The sequence below is a fragment of the Hydra vulgaris genome, chromosome 11 (genome assembly GCF_038396675.1).
Source record: "Hydra vulgaris chromosome 11, alternate assembly HydraT2T_AEP".
Lineage (NCBI taxonomy): Eukaryota > Metazoa > Cnidaria > Hydrozoa > Anthoathecata > Hydridae > Hydra > Hydra vulgaris.
This window is the reverse complement of record NC_088930.1, coordinates 49714896-49741472: the sequence shown is the minus strand read 5'-3', so window position 1 is coordinate 49741472 and position 26577 is coordinate 49714896. Positions and strand designations below refer to the sequence as shown.

The following is a 26577-nucleotide window of genomic DNA, read 5'->3' as shown; positions in this document are numbered from 1 at the left end:
TAATTGAACAATACATTATAATCGAAGGAAAGCGAGATTTTTTTGCTTCAACCTTATCACGACGAAGACCTTTTTTTTTCTTGTTATACCCCTTTTTTTAACTCAAAAACGCAAACTTAAACGATGATGCAGCGCGTCATCGTTAAAGTTTGCGTTAAAGTAAATAAATGGGGACGGGATGATGATGGGTAAAAACTTAATGAAAATAAACTTAATACCCAGTCGCGACGTGCCAGTCGTTTTAATTTTTTATCTAAACTTCGTATAAAAAAGTTTAACACAGAATTAAAAAAAAAAAGAAAAAGAATAGTTTGCAAAGTTTAGATATTAGAAAAGAGAGGCGTTTCACTTTAAACCTATCATATTTACAAAAAGTTAAATAAAAATATTAGCCATATACCCCTGTTTATGCTACACATATAAAAAAAGCAAAAATGTTAAATCGCTAAACGTCTTGCGTCACCATTTATTATCCTAGTGTTGTTCAACAACTAAAAAAATTAAATGTTAAATCGCAACCAACTCATTCCTCTATTATATAATTCGGATGCACAACAATATAAGGATTTGATTCTTCGTCATCTGCAGGCTTAAAATCTTCTTCTGTTATTCTGGGATCTTTCAATGCCAATAAAACTCCATCCTAATTTAAAAAGTTTGAAACATTTTGAAACATATCGGTAATAAGTTAAAAATACTGATGATAAAAATATGAATGCTTACATTATTTATAAGCCTGTCCAAAATTTTATTTATGAGAAATGTTTGTTCAATTAGCTCAGCTTCAGTATCGATCTCATCCTCTTTATCTTTCAAGTACCAGTTAACGACATCCGCACGACGTAAACCACCTTCCTCTGAAATATATATTATCTTAGTAATTAGTTAATGAGAAATATATGCATCAAAACACGCATTTTAATATCATAAATTGATATTAAAATGCGTGAACGTTTTTTTAATGTTAATTATATATTACTAGTTAAATAAAATATTAACTCTCAAATTTTTGAAATATGTATATTTGCATATCAAATACGTGTTAGGTAAGTGTATGGTCTTCATGATCACCCTGCTACTGGTAACATGTAACCCAGTGCAACCTGTTCCATGTCCGCTGCCTTAGGATTCGCATTCTAAGCAAAGCCTAGAAGGAGTTCCTGTCATCAGTACTATTTAAAATCGGCCATGCCTATAGTAATATATACATATATATTTATTTATTTTTGTGTCTTTTATATAATTGGAGGTGCCTTAGTTACTGTTTTAGCTCACCTGTAATCTTCTTTATATGTATGTTTGTGTTCTGTCTAAACCTCTGGCGCGGTGTTGACTCACCCGTAAGTTGATACCTGTATGTTTATGTTCTGTCTGAACCTCTGGCGCGGTGATGACTCACCCGCAAGTTGTTATCTGTGGGTTTGTATTCTGTCTGTTTATGTTAATATGATTGTTTGCGTCTTGTATGAACCACTGGCGCGGTGTTGGTTCACCCATAAGTTACATTATGTATGTATATTTGTTTTCTGTCTAAACCTATGGCGCGGTGTTTACTCAATCATAAATTACTTTATATATGAATGTGTTCTGTTTAAATGTTTAAATCTGTTTTGATACAGTGTGAGCTTATTAACTAACTAGACACTCCAACTATAAAACCTACGCCCACCCTTATCTCTAGCCTTTTGCTAGATGTAATATTTTTCACGATGCATTTCCAAAATATCATGCCCAATGCTTTAAGGTACTGTTTGTAGAAAGTAGCTTCTTTTAATTACTCCTAGTCAGGTCAGGTTCAGGATCATCACGATCACTTTGCTACTGGTATTATGTAACTCAGTACTACCTGCCCCATGCCATCCTGCTTTGTAGAGTGTGCAATTTTAGGCAAAGGCTAGCAGAAACAAACTCCAACTTAAAAATCCCCTGCCTCTTGGTTAAGTAAAGATGGTGTCTTGATATAAATACTCATCTTGGACAGATGTTAGTTGTATCTAGCTAAAATTCCCCTGCCTTGGGAATCTTGCTTGAGTGAAAGCTAGATGGTGTCTCAATAAAAATACTCATCTTGGGCAGATGTTGACTGCATCCAGCTACTGTCTTGTAGGAGGCTTCCTAAGCAAAGACTTTAGGGATAAACAAAATAATTCTGTTGACTAGCCTCGAACCCCGTCTACATATATTAGACTGATGTAGATGTAAGCCTGTGTTACATTGTTTCCTGCCTAGGATGGTGAATGCTGGACCTTCTTGACTCTTCTCATAGGTTTTTGCTTAAGCCTTCTTGATAGTGGCTATGCAACTTTTTCTGTTATCTCTTAATAAGGATACAGCTCTAAAACTCAGTTTAATGGTTCTGAGGCCGGCTGGTAGTAAGGTTTCTGGAACTCTGTGATAATTCTCAGAGATGCTGATTCCATCAACAGCTGCAAAATATTAGAGTATTAACAGTGCCATGTTGCGCATGGATGGTGTCCCTGTTAATGCTTTTGTTGCATATTGCCGAGGCCCCATAAGAAGCCCTATGTTACGACTAAGGGTTAATTAACAGGACTGAGAAAACTGCATAGCTCTTTGCTCAGGAGGCCGTGCTCTATCTAGGAATGAGTAAAATTGTCTTTAAACTTAAAGATGCCAAAAGTAACCCAAAATATTAAAGATAAAAAACCATCATCGCCACCTAACTGTTTTAATATATCTTTTACTAATATTTGTGGTCTGCAAAGCAACCTTCCATTAGTTGAATCTTACCTCTTGCAAAATTCACAAGACTTACTTGCTCTTAGTAAGTCTAATTTTAATTCTGCTATTTCTACTTCTAATCTTAGTGTTGAAGGGTACTATCCTTTGATTCGCAAAGACTCCAATAGTCACATGCTTGGCTTGGGAGCGTACATATGCATCAATTTACCTATTTGTCATGAAATCAGGTTTGACCATTCTTTTATGTGCTTCCGCTTAGCACTTTCTTTACTCTATCACCTTTCTTTTTGTTCTTTATTGTTCTCCTTCTTCCCAAGACTGTACTCTTTTAGATGTATTATCTGATCAAATTGACCATGCTCTCTCTATTGATAAAAAAGGTGCTGCCAGATGCCTTTATTCTCAATTAACTAAATCTCGTATCTTATCTCAGAATTTAGGCTCTAGAGACTTTTGGAAAATCTTCAACTGTGCCGTTAAGAAAGGAAGGTCTAACATCCCATCTCTGATTCATAGGACTAATCTTATTATGTCTCCCAAGGATAAAACTATTTGCAAAGAGCTTTTCTTCAAATTCTACTCTTGAAAATTATGGCCATTCTCTTTCTTCCGTTCCAATTAAAAAGGTTAACCCATTTTTAGACATTCAAATCACTCCAGCTTCTGTTGCTAAACTCATATCTTGATTAAATTCTTCTACAGTTTGTGGTACAGACAACATTCCTGTCATAGTTTTACAAAATTGTTCTCTAAAACTGCCTTCAATTTCTCTTTAAACTATCTAATAAGAGATTGACTGAGTCTTGTTTTCCTGCTTGCTGGAAAACGGCAGTTGTTCCAGCAAGCAGGAATTTTCAAAAACTCTGGTGAACATTCTGACCCCTCCAATTATTGTCCGATCAGTCTTCTGTCTGTTATTTGCAAGGTCTTTGAGTCTTTGATAAATAAATTTCTCACATCCTATCTTGAGTCAAATAACTTACTGTTAGACAATCAATGCGGTTTTTGATCCTTTCGCTCTACAACTGACTCGCTAATTGCTGTGACTGAAATTTTTTTATCATGCATTAGATGGAGGCAGAGAGGCTAGGGCTATGGTTCTTGACATATCTAAGGCAAGATAACTCAACTGTAGTTGCATGACTTTAACAGTAAAATTTGTGATGTAACAAAATAATAACAATCCAATTTTTATTTAGAATTGTTCCTCGAGTTTTATCTTTAAAAATATTTAAATTAACAGAGTTAACAACGCCATAGGTTAGACTGTTTCATTTATCAACAATTCTATTAGTAAAGTAATGCGTTCTTGCTTCCGAAATACAAACATTTAGTTTGTGCATCCGTTGATTATGACCTCTTAATTTTGGATATAAGTTGTTTATATCTCCAATTTACTTTATGAATGTCATTTTTAATTTTATAATAATCTATTACATCGCTCCGTTTTCTTCGTTTTTCTAATGATGTCAATCCAAATTCTTTTAATTGCTTCTCATATTTCATACCTTTTAAACATTTTATTCTTGTTGCTCTTTGTTGTACTTGTTCTTTTTTATTGATGTCTTTTTTATAACGAGGATTGGTGAAGCAAATTCCAAGTGGGGTTAAAATAACGAACAATACAGCAGTTTCATTAGGTCTTTATCTAAGTATATAAAACAATGTTTAATTTGACCAGGTATTCTGTTTGCGTTTTCTGCAATCATATCTATATGATTTTTCCATTTTGTATCATTAGATATTAGGATCCCTAAATCATGTTCCAAAGATGTTTTTATTATAGTGAAATGATTTTCATTGCTCATTTTCATTGTTTTTTTTTCCCTATATGCATAATTTTGCATTTTTTGTTGTTAAAGTGTAATAACCATTTTTTACTTCTTTTACTAAAGTTCAATAAATCCTCTTGCATTGCATAGTTATCGTTGATATTTGTAATCACCGAAATTTTTGTATTGTCAGCATACAACTTACAGCAACTTTTTATTTCTATTATTGATATACCACCAATATATTGATATATCATCAATATAGATAACAAATAATAGCGGACCTATTACTGAGCCCTGTGGCACTCCACTTGTTACCTACTTTCATTCTGATTTATAAGTACCAAGGACAACTCTTTGAATTCTATTAGTCAGATATGCTTTAAACCAGCTTACTAAAACTTCATTTTCACAAAATGCTTTTAATTTTATTAACAATCTTTTGAGTTCAACTGTATCAAATGCTTTGGAGAAGTCCAAAAAAGTTGTATCAATTGAAAAACTACGCTCCAGAAACTGTAATTAAATTTTAAGACTCAAGTAAGTTTGTGCAACAGTTTTTACTACAGACAAAGCCGTACTGCGAATCAGATATTAATTTAATTTTCAACAAGATATTCCATCAAAGTGCCTCTTATTATACTCTCTATTACTTGGCATTCAATTTGTCTCCTTTTTTAAATATAGGGATAATATTTGCACACTGCCATAATCTCCAAATTATGCCACTTGAGTAGGATTGATTAAAAATAATTGACAATGGAGCTGAAATATTATTAGAACTTTTCTTTAAAACTCTCAGATGCACTTTGTCCTCTCCAGTAGATTTATTAACATTCAATTTACTTAACTTTTTAATAAAGGTGTCAATATTTATATCCGGATTTGCAATTGGTTTAGGTAATGCTTTATTAAACGTTGGTACATTGTCGTTTTCCTTTGGAACAACTGAATGAAAAAAATTATTGATTTTAGTTTTACTGTTTATATATTGGTATATCAATTTAGGATTTTCTTTGGCTTTATAAACAATTTCATACTCATACTATCTGATTGTTAATTTTACAGGTTTTTTTGTGACTTAATTGATATTTTTGTATTCCCTTAATAAACTTTGGTCTCTAAATTTGGAATTCCTGCAATTGATCCACAGTTTTATTTTCAACTTTATCAATGCTGCTAATTTTTTATTAGGCCAAGGTGCTCTTTTGATTTTATTCATATTTGATTGTGGGATATATAGAGTGCATGCCATATCATAATGTTGAAACCATTTTTTGTAACACTTGCGGTAGTGGTGTAGTGGTAAAGCGCTCGCTTCACAAGCGAGAGGTTCCGAGTTCGATCCCCACCACGTCATTGGTAGTACCGCGCTCAACTTGTTTCTCCGCGCAGCGGCCTTGTTCGTCAAGGTTCGTGTTTCGGAGTTATAGAGTTGAGAGAGGGTTATAACCACAATGAAGTAGCCTCCTCATCTGTAGTGGCCTTCTGGGCCTTGGGGAGGTGAAATAACAAAAAAAAAACTTGTCTGTGTTAAGGTTTTCAAAGAGCTTATCCCAGTTGATTTTATCAAAGTAATTGTTCATATTACTGTAGTTCCCTTTATGATATATATATTTTTTAGCGTATGATTGAATTACAACTTTATTTGATGGAGTAAAATTATAGCAAAAAGTAAGAACATGATATCCATTAAGTCCGTGTTGAAGTGGTGGGTGGTGTACTAAATTCCTGTTATTACCAGATCCAAAATATTGCTTTTTTAAATTGTTTTCAAGATGAAATATTGGTTTTATTACATTTCGGAACATATAGAAACATATAAGCAATACCCAGGAATACCAAGGTTACCAAGTTATCTGTCCACCATGTCTCGCATACCATAGTTATGTGGTGAATTTCTCTCAACCTCAACTAAAAACTTATATTTATTATTTAACAACGTAGCACTTGTGTACCAGCATTTTTAAATAACTTTCTGTTTTCTTGTTTTATTCATAATTTGATCGGCAATTTTTTGTGATTTAATTTGCGTGAAGATGCTTGAATTGATTTCTTGGCTTAAAAAAGTATTTGATAGCTTGTTTGAACAGTTTTGGGCTGATTGTAGATGGTTTTATAGTATCATTGATATTATTGTGTATTGATTGGTTTTGAGTGTGCAATATGAGCTTTTTGCCATTCAACAAATGGGCGTATTGAATGGCTGTTGATTTCAAGGGTACATCAATGCAGCGCACCCTGTCACTGCAAATGACAAATCGAAATGGGTTATCAAAATTACCATGTTTTTCAAGATCGGTGTTGGCGTTTTTCTTTCAATGTTAAGCTTATTAAACTCCGCAATTTTTTGATCAGGTCTGACAAAAACATTCTTGTATACAATTTTGGAAAGATTGGATGCTACTGCTAATACCATATTTCTCGTTTCTACACTTTTAAATTCCACAATAACTGAGTTTTGACTGTTTCTGGCATTAGAGCCATTTGTTACATTGGTGGTTGAAGTAAACTTGGGCATTATTTTATGAGCCGATACAACTTTAGTGTTAACTTTTAAACATGATATTATTTCTTTCACTTTTTCAGTAGTTATGGATTCTGAGGTATTTGAAAGGAACATGCCTACAAATATATCCTTTTTAGCTTTGTTTTCAGTTGCTTTAGCATTTACATATATTGCACTAACAAGAGCTGTGTTAGCTTGGGATCCTAGGATTTTAGCTAAGGCTGCTGCAAAGTCACTGTATTTTGAAATCTTACTATTAGTGTCGTTTAAACAAACTCTTTTTTCCTTAAGTATTTCAAGTTTCGATTTCAAACCATTGATTACAACTTTATCAATGACAATTTGCTCCAGATTATCAATCCTCTCCATTAGCTCTGTTTTGACTTGAATAATTGCAAAAGAAATTAGTTCTTTTATTTTCTTTTCTTGATTCGATCCAAGAGCCATTTGATCTTGATAGGAGGGCTACCACCTTATCAGTGGATTACCTCCTGGTCGTTAAATATTAAATTATTAGTAGTAATATAGTATTAGTCTCATAACAGCATTTAAATTTTTTTCAGGTTTCAAATACTGAACAAAAAACAAAAAAAAAAAAGGATTACTGTAAAACATTGCCCCAAAATCATGATTTAAGGTGCTATTACAGCCTATCAAAATAGTGTTTTTTGGTTTATGTCTCATAGCCACACAATAAATAGTCTTTGGAATACTTAAAAAAAAATAATAATAATAATGAACATTATAATATACAAACTTTAGAATGATGACCTTCATGTAAAATGATCAAACTTATAAGCATTTGGATACATGAGAATAAAATTTAAGTCAATGGCTCCTGAATTGACAATTCATCCAACTTTTGCTTATATTTACAGCCAATTACTTTTTATTTATCAAAAAAAAAAGGATTTTAATACTATTATTAATTTTCTTTTTAAATTAATCTCCACAAGACTGAGGGGAACTCTACAATCAAGGAAGCTTTCTAGAACTTTTTTAAAAGAAAATACTCTGACCTCTATAACAATTCTGCAATTAGTCTTCTTTCTATTATTAGTTTCTTTATATCAAAAGATATAAATCATTTTTTTCTAACAGTATTTAGGTCATTCTCGAAGGCCAACACTCTTCTTCATTTCTGGTAACTTTAGGAGTACAGCAAGGCACTATCTTTACTCCTGTATTGTTTCTTATCAACAGTATCAATTTTACTGACAACCTTACATCTAAATGGACCTATTTGCTGACAACTTAACTCTATACTCATGCCTCAATAAAATGTCATCACTTTTTGATTGCTTAAAACAAGTAACCAATTTTTAATCTGATTTCTCTTCTGCAACAGTTTGAGTCTTGCAGTGGCTCAAAGCTCGAATTAAATGATCATGAAATATTTTTGGTCATTAAATTCTCAGTTTATTAAAAACTGTAAACAGTTTTAATGAAACAGTCAATTTATCATATTGTAAAAATCAACGAAAAAACAAATCAATAAATTTACTACTGCAAAAATAATAACAAATAAAACTTACATACTTATAATTAGAATTTTTTTAAACACCATTTAAGGATTATAAATAAAATAAAAAAGTTATTAAAAAAAAAAATTACTAAAGGTCAAAAAAACTTATGCCAAAGCTACTTGCACATTGTATGAAACATTAAAATCAATTTTTGTTTAGGAGGAAAGTTTGAGGAAATATTTATTTAAAAATTTAAATGTTTTAAATTAGAAACTAATTAAATCATTAGATTTTTTTTGTTTTCTTTTAAAATAAATATAAAAAGTTTCAATTGTTTTTATATCTTTTAACTCCTCTATTTTAAATTTGGGTATACACAATAGCAAAATAATACATAATGGCAAAAGAGTTATGAGCATTTAATTTATAAGAAAATAAGATATAATGAATAAGATATAATAGTATTTTATATTTTGTTTCACGACATCTATCTGTCCCTTCATGCTATAAAATTTTTATGTCTAGTTTTTTCCTTGCACATTAACAAAACCTCAAAATTCTCACCCACCATGTTTTCCTGACTCATACAGCCTACAAAATTTTTCAGTCAAACTTTTTTCTTGCTTTTTAACCCTAACCTATAACTTAATGGTGGTTGCTTGCCTTCTTATTGATTTATAATATGCTACAAATTTTTTCCTAGCCCTGGTTATCAAGCCTTGCTAAATCTTATAATTTTGCCAGGGCCAGGTTTGAAAAAGTCCTATTTTTAGCTGGGGCCAGGACTCTGGTCACTTACTAATCACTAATTGACATACAAGTTTTATGTTATTTGACTTAAGAATTATCTAATTACTTAACTTCCTTAACTTGATGTAACTTGTGAACTCAACTCCTATTGCACATGCAAAAGGTATTACACTTGACTTGTAACTATCAGAATGTTAAAAACTATCAGTGTCAAACTGCTAAACTAAGTTTTTATTATTTTTAGAGCTTCGTGGAATCCAGATGTTGCAAATCTGAATATGGTGGTAAGTCTGGTCGCTTTTCAACTAAAATTTTTTTACTGTAACATCAAATACGTCAGGTCAGATTCATTGGCAAAACAATTGGCAAAATTGGCGATTGGCAAAAGGATGTGAACCAGTTAGCTTTTGAGATAGTTGCCACTATTATGCAGTTGATATTTATTTTTGGATTTTTGAAGTACTTGCAATCAGGATGTTGTTAATAGGGTAATTGCAAGTTAGTTATCTATTTGTTGTCACTAACTTCTAAGAATCCTTAAAAGATGGTTTCAGTTTTACAGTTATATTAAATAGGGTAAGTAGTGTAGCTTGTATATTTAGATATTATTCATCTACTGCATGTTCAACACCAAGATACTGTTGCAAGCATTCAGCTATGTTAGAAATTGGAATTATAATTGATGAATACAAGCGATTTCCATAAAAAAACATAATAGCTTACACTTGTTTATCATGTACATTATCTAAGCATTATACATGCATTATATATGCTTTATCTAAGAATTATCATAAAAGCACTATCTAAGTGCTACTAGATGGTGCTTTTATTAAATAAATTCATTTTTGTTTCTCCGTAAATCCTAAACTGTTGACTCTGTTATAGATGTTTATGTAGATCACAAGATATGCTTCCTGTGTAAATAAACTGTGTAAATAGTGTAACTAAATAACACCATTTTCCAATTCAACTCTAATCATCAATTGCTGTAGCAAAGTCAAAAAATTTTAAGCAAAAAATGGTACCTGCATTTATTTTACAAATAATGCGGCTTCATACTAGTAGTGTTACAGTGTCGATTTGTCTCGTACAAGTAATGCTGTCTCATGCTAGTAGTGTTACAGTGTCAATTGTCTTTAAGTGAAAAATTTTTAAAAAATTATCACTTATATCAATAATACAGTTTAAGTCTAAAATTACATTTTCAATTATTTATGAGTGTTCCAAAATTACATTTTTTATTATTTATAAGTGTTCCAAAATCAGAACTGCACAAAACGCAACTTATTTTATTTATATATGCAACAACATTAACTTCATTCTGATACAATACTATAATAGATATAATTTTTTATTAGTAAAACCTTCATTTAGAGCTTACAAATGTTTTTGAAAAATCCAGTGCTTATAAAAACTAAATTAATACCTTCAGTTATTGATCTATCTTCTTCCTGTCTCATAAACATTACTATGGTATTAGCAATAGTTCTGTACTTTTCATAACTCAACTTTAATTTCTTATGAACTGATTTAGATGCAGTTTCCATAGCAGGCTCATTTTCCTTATCATTTTCTTCATTATTAGTGACAGGTGTAATTTCTACTGCTGCACTTTGTAATTCTACATAAATATAAGATGTTTAAAAACGAATCGAAACACAATGGGAAAAACAAAAGCATAAAGTTAGTTTACCTCCATCCTCCTCCTCACCAAATTGAATGTCAGGAGTTTCAACACGAATTATAGACTTATTTAATAATCTATAAGCTTCTTTTACATGTTTTGCAGTTACCATGTCCATACAATGTAACCTTGCTAATGCTTCAGATAACCGTATCATACTCTCAAGTTGACGAACAGTTATACGCCAAGCAGATTTAGCTATACCAGAGCTATCACGTTGTCTTAAACTTTTATATTGAACTACCAAAAAATCCTGAGCTTCTTTAGAAATTTTAGGTTTGAATAAGCGAGCAAACGCTAGGTATCTTTGCACTTCATCTACTGAGTATACCCTTACAACAGATGCTTCGTTTCGACTATGCAAATCCACAATTCTGCGTGCAATAGCATAGTCAATAACTTCGTTACATTCATCCACCAAAATAAAAAAGAGATCAAAGCGAGACATAATTGGTGCTGTCAAAGTAATATTTTGTTTTAAAGATTTAGTACGATCATAACGCCCACCAATAGGATTAGCTGCAGCTAAAATTGAAGTACGAGCGTTTAATGTTGCCTAAAAAAATCATAAATTTGATAATCAAAAAGTGAAATACTTAACAATTTAAATTAAATAAATTTAAAATATTTTAAAATATACATGTGCTGAAAACCAGTGGAAAAATAACTGTTGTATATGTTATACTTGTATTATGCTTCATAACTTTAGAAACTTAAACTTTTATATATAAAAACTACTTTTTCTATAAAAAAAAAAAAAAAAAAAAACACAAAAAACTATCTTTTCTAGAGAAATTAATGTGCACAAGATTTTTTACTTACTCTGTGCAGTTAAGGCAATTTTAAAATATTGTAGTGTCTATATAATATTTTGCTGAATTTGACATATTTCCGTTAAATAATCAGGTCTGTAAATAAAAAAAAAGACAAAAAAAAAATTAAAATGATAAATTTTGCTGTAACAAAATAAAAATGTTAGTAGCAAAAAAATCCAGAACGTGATTTTAAGATTTTTTGAAAATCTTCTTAAAATCACCATTGCTTGTTTAAATTTGAATAAGATTTTAAATACGTTTTTTAGGTGAAATAAACATCATAGTTTAATAATATAATCTGCTCTGATTGTTTACTGCAATTTTTAATTATAAGCTCTTTCTTGGTCAAAATTCTAATATTTTTTATGAAAATTGATAGAAATGTTGTGTTTTTACAATTATATTTAATTAATATAGAACAGATTAGAGCTAGGATTTATAGTAGATTAAGGCACTTTTTCAAAAAAATTTAATTAAAATTAAGTTAACGCTGTTGAGCAGAATTGATCTAGAAACTCATAAATGGTGTTCTTTATATTTACAATTAGAGGTAATAAAAAATTGAAAATTTAAAAAAAAAGAAAAAAGTTTCTTTAAACACACTCTGACAAAATCATGCTAATTCCAAATAAAAGAACTTGAATAATTTATAAATCGCCTCAACTACACCGAGTAGTATTTAGTTTTTAGTCTTAAATATTTTTAAAAGGTATAAATCTATAATGAAAAAGCAAAAATATAAATTCAAAAGTAATAACTATTCTTTAAATGTAAACTTGTAAGCAAATATTTATAAATAGTTCAAAGAAATTTAAAACATCTTGAGTGTTTTAGAAAATACATTTTAGTTGAGCTACATAAAAATCTGATCTCTTTCTGTGGCCCCCCTTTCTACTTACACTAGAAAACCATGGTAGCTTTCTTATTTTTGATTGCTTTATTAAAAAAACCTTAGTTTGTTTTAAATTTAAAAAAGTTTAGTATGTTTCTTAGTTAATATGTTTTTTAAATATGTTTCTTCTCCACATGTGTTTACCATAACTTAACTATACTAAGTCTAAACTTTTCTATTAAACTTTATAATCGTGAATAAATTAAAACCGCCAACATGTAAATGAATGTTTTTACCTAATAAAATAAAATAATACCTAATTAAAACTTTTTTGTTAAAAAGTGTGAGAACAATAGACATTAGAAAAGTAACTTTTAAATGAATTAATGGCCTTGCTCATCTTGTAATGGATGAATTTGAGAAAAAATGAATTCAAAAGAAAAAGAAAAAAAACTTGTCTAACTTGAACAAATAAATAACTACAATAAATAAATTCTTCATATTGAAGAAATTAAATTTTTTTACATTTATTTTTGCACACTTTTAGAGATTCAAGTTGGCAGTTGTGCCAAAGTAAAGCAAAGATAGATCTACTTTAGAATTGGCATTGCCCAATGCTGACCTGGATTTTGGGGCTGAATAAATTATAAATAATAAAAAAATTATCAAAAAGCTATAAAAAATAAGTTAAAAAAAGAAAAAAATTACAACTATTATATGGTTATTAGTTATAATAAGTTTTTTTTATTTTTTCAAAAGTTTTAAAATCTAATTTTGATTTATTTTAATTTTTCAAACTGTTTATGTGCAGACATATAGAGTTCAAAGTTATATAATGATTCAATTTATAACCTTGACACCAGCTTTAGTAATGGAAATAGTTTGCTGCTCCATCGCCTCATGAATAGCAACTTGGTCTCTGGGATCCATCTTATCAAACTCATCAATACAACATACCCCCTAAAAACAATAGCTTTTTATTAAATAAAAACCTTCAAAATCTCATCCTTGACATAGTCATCAATTAATGAGTATAAAACTAAATATAGGGTGCATACATTATCTGCCAACATTAGGGCTCCAGCTTCTATAACAAACTCATTCGATTCTTCATCTTTGACAACTGCAGCAGTAAGACCTGCTGCAGAACTTGCTTTACCAGATGTGTAAACTGCTCGAGGAGAGAAAGACTCAACCTGTCTGTAAATTTAAAAATAAATAAAACTAAAAACTTAAAAAAAAAAACTATTATTATTTAACAATAACTTAAACTTTAAAAGATAACAGTTTAAATACTTGTTTTAAAAAACACTGCAACAATCTTGCTAATACTAAAACACTAAACTTTAAAAGATAGCAATTTAAATACTTGTTTTATAAAACACTGCAACAATCTTGCTAATACTAAAACACTAAAATTGTTCAAAGTAAACAAAAATTAATTAACAAAATTACTATGAATAACATTACATAATGGGCTGATTAAAAATTATTATGAGTAACATTAAAGATCCCTGAAATATAGATGATTTCAAATGTGACAATTATTAGGAGTAATATTAACATATTGGGGATAGTGAATAAGAAAAACAAAAATACTTTGTTATTTATCTTCCTGTGTTTTATTTTCCTAAACTCTTAAGAAGCTAGACAAGCTCACTTCCAAACGTTCAAAATGATTTAAAACAAAAAATTACAATAACTTAGAATCACGCCATTCTGGTTTAATTTAAATTACACTTAATTTTTTAACTTAGTAACTTTTATGCAAACAGAAAATCAGAAATTCCTTTTTAAGCTGAAATCAGTTTGTTTTTATTTATTATTAACAAATATACTTACTTTAAAAACTGACTTTTTGCAGTACTGGGATCACCTACAACACACACGTTAATATCACCTCTTAGAGAAGTACCTTCTATTGTTCTTTTAGCCACACCTCCAAATAGCATTAGTAAAACTCCACGCTTAACTTCATCACTACCTAAATTTAAAATAAAATTCAACAATATTAGAGCTAAAGATATTTTTAAAATTTGCAAAAAATGTTTTCATTTTTTCTACTTACAAAAAATCTTGATTAAAAAACAACTATAATTTTATTTATTTAATTTTTTTTACTAAATAAAAAAAATTGATAAGTGATATATTTCCTTAAGATATGCTTTTTACTAAATAAACTTTGAAATTATTTGGGGTATCCCTATTTAAGTCAGTTGTTGTATGTACACTCCACTTCCCCTATACTAATTTAAGTAAGTAATGTCGATGTATGTAACTACACTGTGACTATGGCTTTATCAGTCAATTTATGCATGGATTGATGCACTTATTCTGTGAAACTTTGAAAAATATAAACAAAATGGCTCTGGCCCATAGACATCCCAGCTCGCTCCACCAAAAAATTTTTTTGGTGGAGCCGGAACTGACACCAGAACCTCAAAAACTTGGTGGCTTTAGTGTTTTTTTAAAGGAATAGAATGTATGTTTTTTTTTACAGTAGACAAATATTACTCATTGTTTAACTAATTTGTTGAATGAATTATTTTATTGAATTTCTATTTTTATTAACTTTATTAACAGTTACAGTATCGCCAAAATATAATAAAATGTATATATTAACGATTTGTATTTAACAAAATACTATCCTTCGATTACCGAAAAATGCATCTTGCCCAAAAGTTAGTTCACTCAATTGTCTCAAAACACTGGTATTAAGTCATAATAAACAAAGTAAATATTGTTTTATATTATATTTTTATATTTATATTATGCTGTTAAATATTTGATGCGTTATCTAATGATGAAAAGTTATTCATGTCTTAAAAATTATATTAGAGATGTTTTTATATTGTTTTTGTTTGCTTGTGAAAAAGTGTTCCTTTATTAATTAATTTTGTTTATTATGTCATGGTTTATACTGTCATGTTTGATTAGTCATCAATGATTAGTTAACAGAAATTTATTTTATTTATATATCAAGTCACATGTGTTTTAACATTTTTAATTAGTTAATACATTTAAAAATTATGTGCACCTTTTAATAAATCGATTTAAACTAACTTAGTCCTAATTACATGACTTTGAACTTGATGAACTCACGAAACACATGAAATTTGAACTTTTGAATATATAAAAATAAATATATATTACATTAAATATATATAACATTTTTCTTTTTAAATGTAATATGCGGTAGTAGAGTAGTGATAGTAATATATTCTCTTTGTTAACATGAAAGTTGATTAAAGATTAACTGCTGTAGTTAGTTTGGATTTGGGTAGGCAAATGTGATCAAATAATAATTTCCAAAATTTGCAATTTTTGTTGATAAAGTCTGGGAGTCTGACATTTCTTAGGAGCCAAGCTGTAAAAAAAAAAACTTTTGGCTCCACAAGCCTGCCTGGTTCTACACTATAATACTATAATGGTTTAAAATTTTAAAATTTAAAGATTTTTTGCGTAAAAATGATACTTTTATGGTGGGCTCATTAATTGCATGCACATGCAAACAATGACTGTATTATTATTTAATAATATTAAATTATAATTTAATTCTAGGGATCAAAACTTATTGAATCGAAGTTTAGTAATAAGGCTTAGTGATAGTTATAGCACAGTTAAAAGGTTAAAAAAGGTACCATGTTGTTGCCAGAAAACCCCTTTAATAGGGTGATAGGACTCAATGATATTAGTGGTGTATGAAAAGATACTGATCAGTAGATTTGTCAAAGGTCATTTTTAGTGATGAATCAAATATTGAGGTGGTTGATTGTAAATCAAGAATTATCAAAATAAGATTAGTTTTATAGAAATATAGGAGTTTGTGCAATGAACAGTGTGTACCAGAGCACAAGGTGTTGGCGACTCAATTGGTATATGGGGGTGCAAAACTGTCAAAAATTGCGTGACATAATTTATGGACATCTTTTGTCAAGCTACATGGTCAAGCTTATCTAAAAGCAGTTTTTTTTTAAATTTGTAACATATTTAGGCTAAAACTATAGAAATAGATATTTGTTTAAATAACAATTCAACAAAATATCAACACAGTTGAATGATATTTAGCAGTAGCTCATTGAGGTCAAAGCTTTTTATGCTACAAAATTGCATTCAACACACGCATACACATACAAACACACACACACACATACAAACATGAGTACACATACGCTACTATACTAGATTAATTCTTGTGATAAATTTAAAATATTTTTAACAAATTTAATTTTTACCTTTTCCAAGCAACCAGCATACAACATTTAACATTGTTGTGCTGATTATGCAATGATTCAATAAACTTGTATTTTTATTACATGTTCAAACTTGCGCGCTGTTTAAACAGTAAAAATGACTTTAATTCAAGAGCAATGAAAAATTGCTCTTGAATTAAAGGAGACAGTCAGCCAATATGGTAGTGATGCAGTAGCAGAATGCTTGCTTCACAAGCAGGAGATACCTAGATCTGACCTTACCCCATAACCAGTTACATGCTTATTTTTTTATCTAGCAACTGCCTTGTTCGTTAAAGCTCATGTTTTAACTTTAAGTAAATATTAAAACGGAAAAAAAAAGAAGTGGCAAAAGTGAATACTCTACAGAACACACACACATACACACACACACACTTAAAACTTAACAAGTCCCTAAGCTTAAAACCTATAGCTCAAACATATTTTCTTTAGTGGTTCTATATAGCAACAGATTAGATATAGAAGCAGATTAGACTATCGTGATTCTATATAGGAACATTGAATTAGTGTAATGACTACAGTAGTTATATAGGAGTTAAAATAGATGCTGGACATCATTTAACCCCCTGAATCCTCTTCGAGACCAATCAATTAAGAGGGTAGCCAACCATTATTCATTTTTCTAACAAAATGAACAAGGATAATTACCTCTATCTAGTGGCTCTTGAGAATGGTCCAGGGGATGCTGATGTCTGGCATCTATTTTGACCCCTGACTCTCTATATAGGAACAGATTAGATAGACTTATTTTTTAAGCTCCACCCAAAATAAGAATGCTCTAATTAATTTATATTATTCAGAGTATTACCATGAATTGTTGGAAACATGCTGGTGATAAGATTATGATACAAACTTTTATCTTGACTCATCTCATAAATTTTATGCCACTCTTGTTCTGTCATTTGTTTTTTAATAGCTTCTGCAGTCATATCCTCAGCAGATAAATCTTTTCCACCAAATCGAGGATTAGTTGGAGTAACACTGCATGCCAAAAATGCAAGGCGATATGTTAAATCTCGAACTCCAAGAGATTTTAGGCCTCTGACACCTTCTATATCACCTATAATATAAAAACATGATTTTATTTTAAACATTGAAATAAATTATTTTTTTTTGTGTGTGTTAACTTTTTTTTTATTTGAAAAAAAAAATTTTTTTTTTTAAATAATTTAATAAGAAAAATGACACAGGTAAAGTAAACTGTACCACCACTTTTTCCACGATTTCCTCGAGTTTCTGCTTTAGAACCAGGCATGTTGATTTGAGCAACATCAGGGACAACAATTAAAGTTCCTGTAAAATCACATTTATCTCCAGCTTGAGCATGCTCAACAGCTTCAGCTCGTAAAATTACTTCAACACTAAAAAGAAATTATTGCATAAAAAAATGTACTTATACCTTTATTAAAAAATTTTATACAATAATACAAAATTTTTAATTAAAAAAAAATGAATTATAAAACACAATAATAAAACAAGACTTACCTTCTAGGTATGCAACCATGTGGAAGTTCTGATTGAGTTTCTTGTATTCTTACTTTTTGAAAATCAACAAAACGTGATTTATCAAGATCTAATTGAAAGCGCTGTCTATTCTGACAAACAGGATTTTTGCATACTGATGGCTAAAATAACAACTAAAATAACAACTAAACTAAACTTTTTTTAAATGAACAATTATAAACTAGTATACATAGTATTTTTTTTTACAACTACGCATTGAAATTAACTGTTAATAAAAATCAATATGGATAAATTAACTTCTGTAAACCAATCGTTGACATATTCTTTTTTAAAGAAAAAATATATAAATATCATAAAATATAGAATTAAGGAGAAACTCATTACTTAAAAAATAGAATCTTTCATTTTCCATAACTATCAAATATCAACATTACAACATAAGATTATTAACTACAACTATTATAAACAAATATAATATAATGGTCTAAAATCAACAGCTACACTTTTGTTAGCACAAAATCCATATTTAATCACATAACTTCTTTAAATTTTTTATTCGCAGATCTTAGTCAGGTTTCAGTATTGTTTTGATATCCTCATTAATTTTTTATTTCCCTTTTATTTTCTCTATCTTTTTTTGCAAACAGATTTTAGATCATTAATTATCAAACTACTTCTTTCTGTTTACAGTTATCTTACAAATCTTTTTTTATATTAACTTCACGTGCCATGATGACATAAACCGTGAAGTAATCTTAAATAGAATGTATAGAGGTGAGGATGCCAGTGGACATATTATCATAGATCAGACTTGTTTGTTGCTGAATCCTCATTCAACTTTAGTCTGTGTGATAAAATAAGGACAACTTTGAAAACATGCAGTTTATTCGTATACATCTTTGAACCAGTGTATTTCTGCCAAACAATTATTATCTTTAACTAAGAACAAAAATGCTAATTTCTTGTCAACCATCACAATTCTACAAAAGCTGAAAAATTCTTTCTTAGCTTAATTACCAACAGAAGCTTGTTACTTACAAGAAAATTAGTCTTGTAAGTAACAAGCTTCATCATCAAATTATCAAAGAAATATTCACACTTTTTGGAGAATTTAACTATAAATGATGTGGAAATAAACATAAGGCTCAATAATGAGTACAGATTGAGACGAGGAATACAAATACTTCACAAATCAATTTGGACATGATAAATTTTCTCCTTACTCTTAAAATGCTGGAGTGCATACTTCAATGAAAAACATTTATCTTGCTGTTTGAAAGCTGGTTTGCAATCAAACCTTCATTGATTTTTTGGCAACACTCTGCAGTCTTCTTGGTTTGAAATTTATTGCCATGGCATGAAGCGCTGACCAGATGGTCATTTTTAGGCTGCTGTAGTTTATTTTAAAAATTCATCTTTATTTTCTATTAAAATTAAACTAAAAACAGCAAAACAATGATTTGATTTTAAATGAAATAATTAAAAAATTTTAATTATCTCGTTTAGAATAAATTATAAATAAAATAATTTAAAAATATATTAAACAAAATAATTAGAAACTATTTTGTTTAATACATAAGTATTAAAAGAAAAATAAAGAAAAAGGCTTTATATAGAAATTAAACATACTAATTAAAAAAACAACAACAGAAAGACAAACATTTTATTTAAAATCTAAATAAAATAGTTACATTAAAAACAACAAAACGAATGTTTTATTATTCTAAATAATTAATCTAAATTCTAAATAAGATAATTAAAATAAATACGGTCAAACAAATGTTTTATTTAAATTCTAAATAAAATAATTCATACTTGAGTACTTTTTTTAATTAATAATTCATACACAAGTGTTTATATTTAACTAATAATTCATACATAAGTGATTTTTGTGAAAGTATTTAATAAGCAAAAAAGATTTGTTGCAATTTATAAAAAATGCTTCTATTTCTTCTTTGTTTTAAGCCTTTGTTTTTCTATGAAGTTTAACATCTTGTAAAAACAGTATCAGTTTCTTCATTTCAATACCACACATGTAAATCCATTCGAATTTTCTTTGCAACTTTATTGTAAGACTTATCAAAAATGCATACAAAGTTACCCAACTAGATAAGATCTTCCACTAAAACTTTATTTAAATGTGGGGTGAGACCATGAGTTACTTTATAGCTAATTTTTTTTTAACCTTAAGAAAAGCCATTTTCCTATCTAGAAACATCAAACTGAATTGTTTAGACTTATTCTAACTTGATCTAAAAGAATCTTCGCTTGAAATAACATCTAAACACCAAATCAATTCTGCTCTCAAAACAGCTTTCTTTTGCAGCAAATCAGTAATGTTACATCACTTTAATGAGATGATAGCCTTCTGTGTTTCTGGTTGCACAGTTTCTTTAAATTAAATAATGTAGCCCACTTCAAGCAATTGCATTATATGCATTGAATGTGCATCAAGAGCCTTGATACCCATATCTGCTACTGAAAATAACTTGAGCTGCTATTCTTATTTTTCTGAAGCCAAGATATGAAATTATCATTACTTACCTAATTTCTCAAAACCTACTTTTATATTTAGACATCTATAGTAATTTGTGTAAAACATGTAATTATTTTTGAATTACAGTTGCTGCAGACTTAAGAAAGAGGGTTGGTTGAACACAAAAATTTCTCCACTGTAGTGTGGTGTTCACTTATAGAGAACAAAATTAAATTACTGATGGAAAGTGAAAGACTTAATTTTAAATTATTTCTAGTTAACTGTATAATTATTAAGCTTAAAATTTTATATTTATGTAAAATAAAATAAAACATGTTTTACTTTATGTTGAAGTAATTAAAATGCTTATTTGTATTGTGAGTGTTATCAAAAACATTTAATTTTGAAAACATAAAACTAAAAACATAATCAAATGAAAAACAATAATAAATTTACCTGAGTATACTTGAATTGTTGTTCAACATCTTTAATCACAGTGCGGCAATCCAGGCATGTAAATGTTCCGCTTACTAATTCAGGATGAACAGGATGTGTACGAACAACTTGTCCACTTATACGCAACAAAGATCCAATTTTTGTGGTTGATAACTCACGAACTCTTGAAAAAAAAATTTAATAAAGCATATTAGAGTATGGTTCCTGAAAAAAACATGTTTTATTTCTATGCAATATCTCCCATGAACCCTCAGAATTAGGGTCGGCATTCGGAAATGCCAACCTAACTGCCAACCTGAAAAGTGTTTGAGGTTGGTAAAAAATTGCCAACCTCGTTTCTATGTTTTACTAGAAACGAGGTCGGCAATTTTTTACCACTAAAAGATTGAGGTCGGCAAATTATTGCCAACCTGATTTTTCCTAATTTCGAGGGTTGAGATAGCATTACCAATTTTTGATACAATAACTTTAGTACACTAAATTATGTTTCTAAAACTTCACCAGAAATAACTTTTGTAAATATTAGTGTTGTGCTAATTGTGTATTGTAGCTGCTGCACAAAAAAAGCATAATTTTACAAAATTACCTTATCAAATTAAGCTCTATATAATATTAAATAAAATCAAATTTAGACCCATTATTTTATTGCCTAACTATCAGTTTAACAATATTCAAATGAAAAGATTAAATAGCGTCCCCCAAATTATAAAATATTTATAAAAAGAAAATTAAATTTTAAAATAACTTCGATAAATTCATCATTTACTAATTTCTTTAAATATATCACTATAAAATATTAAGGCCCAACGGAAGGCCGGAACAATAGGTGACTTTCACCCAGATGCCAAACTTCCATTGAGTACTTTTTTTAAAATATAATTTATAAGAATAATTATATAAAAATTGATATACTTATTTTATGTAAGAATTATTTATAATAATAAAATTTTAATTACAAAAAAAGTACAAATTTTTCTTTATTGATGAGGCATATAATAAATTTCTTGAAGATGTGCATAGCAAATAACTTGCTTTACTTATATTAACAAAAAATTATAGTTTTATTTTTTAAATAATTTATCTTTTTAATAAATTATTTAAAGAACAAATTATTTAATAACAAAAAGTATGACATATTTGGTATGTATAGAAAGATTATTTTTACCACTATTATAATCTGGTAAATCTGGGGCTTGGCTATAGATATAAGTCTATGGATTTGATTTTTTCATAAAAGCACATATTGGTGTTTGTTTTCAATGAATGTACATTTATAATCAGACATTATTTGGGAAAATTATCCATGAAAAACCTTTTTTTTTTAATGAAAATTGAAGTTATTATCTTCAATACCACACCTAAATGAGTATGTTTAACAATAATGTCACGTTAGATTCAGATCAGTAGCCTCCTCGTATGTAGTGGCCTTCTCGGCCTTGGGGAGGTGAATTAACATAAAAAAAAAAAAAAAAAAAAAAGATAAACTATGGTAGTGTTAATTTTTCTACAAAAGTTGTTTCTGCATAAATAATCATAACTTTTAGTCCCAGGTAGGTTTTAGGTATTTAATATCATTTTTTGAAATATTGGGACTCAGTGGCCATATTGAAAAAATAATTTATTCCATTCAGAATGCATAAACAACTAAAAAACAGAGACAGTAAACTTTATAAACAAATTACTTTCATTTTTAAACTTGTTTACTTTTATATCAAGAGTAAACTTTAATTGACATTTGGTTTATTTTAATTCTATAACAATAATTTAAAAGTAACATAAGTTACTTTTAACTTATGCATAAGTTACTTTTAACTTATACCCTAACCCTAACATATGCGGTAGTGGTGTAGTGGTAGAGCGCTCGCTTCATAAGCAAGAGGTTCCGAGTTTGATTCCCACCATGTCCCTGGTAGTACCGCGCTCAACTTGTTTCTCCGTGCAGCGACCTTGTTCGTCAAGTTTCGTGTTTCAGAGTTATAGAGTTGAGAGGGTTATAACTACAATTAAGTAGCCTCCTCATCTGTAGTAGCCTTCTGGGCCCTGGGGAGGTGAATTAACAAAAAAAAAAACAAAAACAAAAAAACTTATTGTTATAAAAACAATTATATCTTTGAAGTCAATATAAATAGCTATTATGGCTTCAGTAATGTATTAAGATTAATACTTTTTGTTGTTAGCACAGCGCAAAATGAAATATATATTACATAATTCCTTCCAACTGCTTTTAAAAGTAGAATACTTTTTTTTTTAATATACCAACAAAAATGTATTAAATTGTAACTAGGTTTATGAATTATGTCAAACAAACACTTCAAGATATCTTTTTAATTATATTGATATATCTCCTTCAAAACTGTTATAGCAGACACTTCAATTGTTTATATTATTTTGTCATTATTTACAAATTCTTTGTTTGCATAAATTAAATACCAATAAATAAAAAGTTGTTCGGTTTGTCACTAACAACCAATCAGATTTGTTTAAAATTATTGGCTTTTTTATTTAATGAGTTTGTTCTATGCCTTAGTTAAGTATGCAGTTTTTTTCCATGAGTTCTCTGAACATAAGCTTGAAGTAAATATCTTTAACGTTGAGCTTTGTCATTCCATTCAACAAATTGGGTTTATAAAAACTGTTTCATTAAAATTCTTATTCATCTGGTTAAAAGATCAAGAACCGGTAAAAATTAAAGCTTGAAATAGAAAACAACTTTATGGAAGATATTTTGCATCTTAATAGCTTGAAGTAGTTTTCACTTTTCATATCTGGAAACATTTTAAGCTTCCTCAACCAACTATAAACAATGGATATAGCTATTTTTTATTCTATATGAATTCTGATTCCAATTTTTTAATGCAATGCCAGTATCTGTCGCAAAAGGTGAATTTTTTTATTAAATTTAACTTTATTTAACATTGGTAGACTTTATATAAGATTTTTAGATATTATATAAAAACTAGGTCACAGTAAAATACTGAATAATAAACCAATACTATAACTTTAAACCACGTGTAAATTTGTTTTAACTTTAATAGGTACTTTTATGAACGACCTTTAACTAAACTAAAACTGATTTAAAAAATGATTGTGGGACCAGTTTTAAAAAAAAGGACTTAAGAACGCATATCGGACATAAAAGTTAAAAATTGGATACAACTCTGTCATAAGATGACATAATTATAATAATATTTGCTAATAAAAAAGCAAAAAAAAGATTTTTAAATATTTATTTCAAAGAACCTGTGTTATTTAATTCCAGATTAGATCCAGATTTTTATAAATTTATGGATGTAAGTTAACAGTGTTTGAAATAAAAACAGATTCATTAACTTTTATAATTGTACATGTTTTATTTTTAAAATATGCATGCTTATAGAGGCACCTAATTGCTTTTATGCTTCGGGTGTCATGAAAGCTCTCGGCTACCCTGATCATGCATAAGCATTTTTTGCTAACCAATTGTTGACATTGCTTAGAAGTATTGTTTTTAAAAAGTACTATTTTCAAGATGTATATAAATACATTACAAAATTTAAGGTGCCAAAATACTTTCACCTACCTTTGGAATGTCTAGCGCTGGGCATGAGTATATGATAAATATTATTCAAAAAACAAATATCAGATTATAAAAATTAGGCCAAAGCTAATAAACAAAAATAATTTATTCTAATGTATGTTAATGATTCATAAAATTTAAAACTTACTTGTGTCTTGTTGGCAAATCTATGAAGCTTACATAAAACTCTTTTGTTAAGGGAACTTCACCTCGATCTCGTGCAAAATTACGAACTGCGCGACATAAATATGGGAAGACTCTGAAAAAGTTATATAACTTCAACCATTACTTCAAAATTACCAAAGTGGAAACTGCAATTTAGTTAAATTATATAGGTTTTAATTTACCGATAATATTCTTCTTGAATAGTGGTAGCCAACTCTGATTTGTATTTTTCTAAGTCATGAAAACTTATTACAAGTGTATTTCTTTCGGGACGAATAAGTTCTTGAGCTTCAGCTAAATACTTTAGGTCACCATCATCATCTTTATACCTAAACATACAAACAAACAAGACATACAATATAAAAACATATAATAAACGTAGAAACTAAAACAGATAACCTAAGTAACGTAAATTGACAATGATACAGATTGATTCACTAAAAATAACATAAATGATAAATAAAAAATATAAAAACTTTAAAAATAATTAAGTTAGGTAAGCAATAGACCTTCATTGTGCAGGACAATGAAGCAGCTTCATCATTTTTCTTTTGTTTAATAACTCAAAAAGTCAGAATATATATATATATATAAAAAATAAAAATAGGTTTTTTTTTATGACATTTTTATGAAAAGTAACTTTTGGTAACTAATGTTTTTGTTGTATAACGATAACAATAATAATAAAATGACAATGAAATAAGCGTAAAATTACATAAAACACTCTGATACTATGATGAAACATAAATCTAAATCATCGGTTCATTAGCACATAAAACATTTCAAAAACATTCTATATGCAAAAAATATATTGTTGAAATAAGAGGCTAATCGAAAAAATAAGATTCTTGCGTACTCTTCCAAAAAGTCTTGAAACAATTTTTGACATCTTTCAGCCAACTCATCTTTAACACGTGGTATGCCAATAGTTGGGTCAGCAACATCCATTTTAGTTTTAAAATTTTATATTAAAAAAATTCAATTAAATCTTAGCTACTTTAATCTAGTTGGTTGAACTGTGCTTGAAATACTTTTGAGCTTACTGATTACGCATTTTTGGCGCGAAATGGAAATTTAAATTACAGTGCCGTTTTCTAAATAAGTGAGTGAAATAAGTGACTAAAAAGCTTTTTTTTATTTAGAGTTTCTAAATGAGTGAGTACTGAATGAAAAAAAAAACATTCAAGCTGCAAACCCAAGGTTTTCTTTTTTTTTTTAGTTTTTAAGGTACCCCAAGAAAACTACCAGTCCTATCATAGAGCGCCGCGGGATACCATTTAACAAGTCTACGCATCTTTCTTTACCCATATTTCTTATATGTCCAGAAGAAGACAACGAAATTTTTGAGTAACTAATTACTATTTAACTAACAATAGGGTTTAATCTTTTTTTTTTTCTGAAATTGGTGTTAGAACCAGGGGTGGATCTTGGGTTTAGCACATTAGACGGCCGTCTAAGGAGAAATTCTATATAACTATTAAGACAAAATTTACTTTACATTTTAAATTTCATCGGGCATTTTTTATTATACATGGTTTCCGCGTTGCTGAAGAGTAACTTAACTACGATAACCGCGGAAGTGTTACAAACTATGAATAGGCAATTTCATACATTAGGCGAAATATGTTTTGCCTAATCTAATCTCGGTACGAGGTGTGTATTTTTAATCACTTTAA

General features: G+C 28.9%; 1 protein-coding gene across 1 annotated transcript; it reads right to left on the bottom strand.

The window, feature by feature from the left end:
* Positions 1–310: 310 nt before the first annotated feature.
* On the bottom strand, positions 311–26018 carry LOC100207846 (zygotic DNA replication licensing factor mcm6-B). Its single transcript, XM_065809103.1, has 14 exons — positions 25758–26018; positions 25084–25230; positions 24885–24995; positions 21181–21343; positions 18270–18409; positions 17991–18145; positions 17593–17844; positions 14374–14515; positions 13590–13731; positions 13384–13491; positions 10894–11440; positions 10627–10821; positions 724–857; positions 311–643 (listed from the first exon to the last, which is right to left on the bottom strand). The coding sequence occupies exons 1-14, from the start codon at positions 25847–25849 to the stop codon at positions 524–526; spliced, it is 2448 nt and encodes an 815-aa protein (XP_065665175.1). The 5' UTR covers positions 25850–26018; the 3' UTR covers positions 311–523.
* Between the last annotated feature and the right edge of the window lie 559 nt (positions 26019–26577).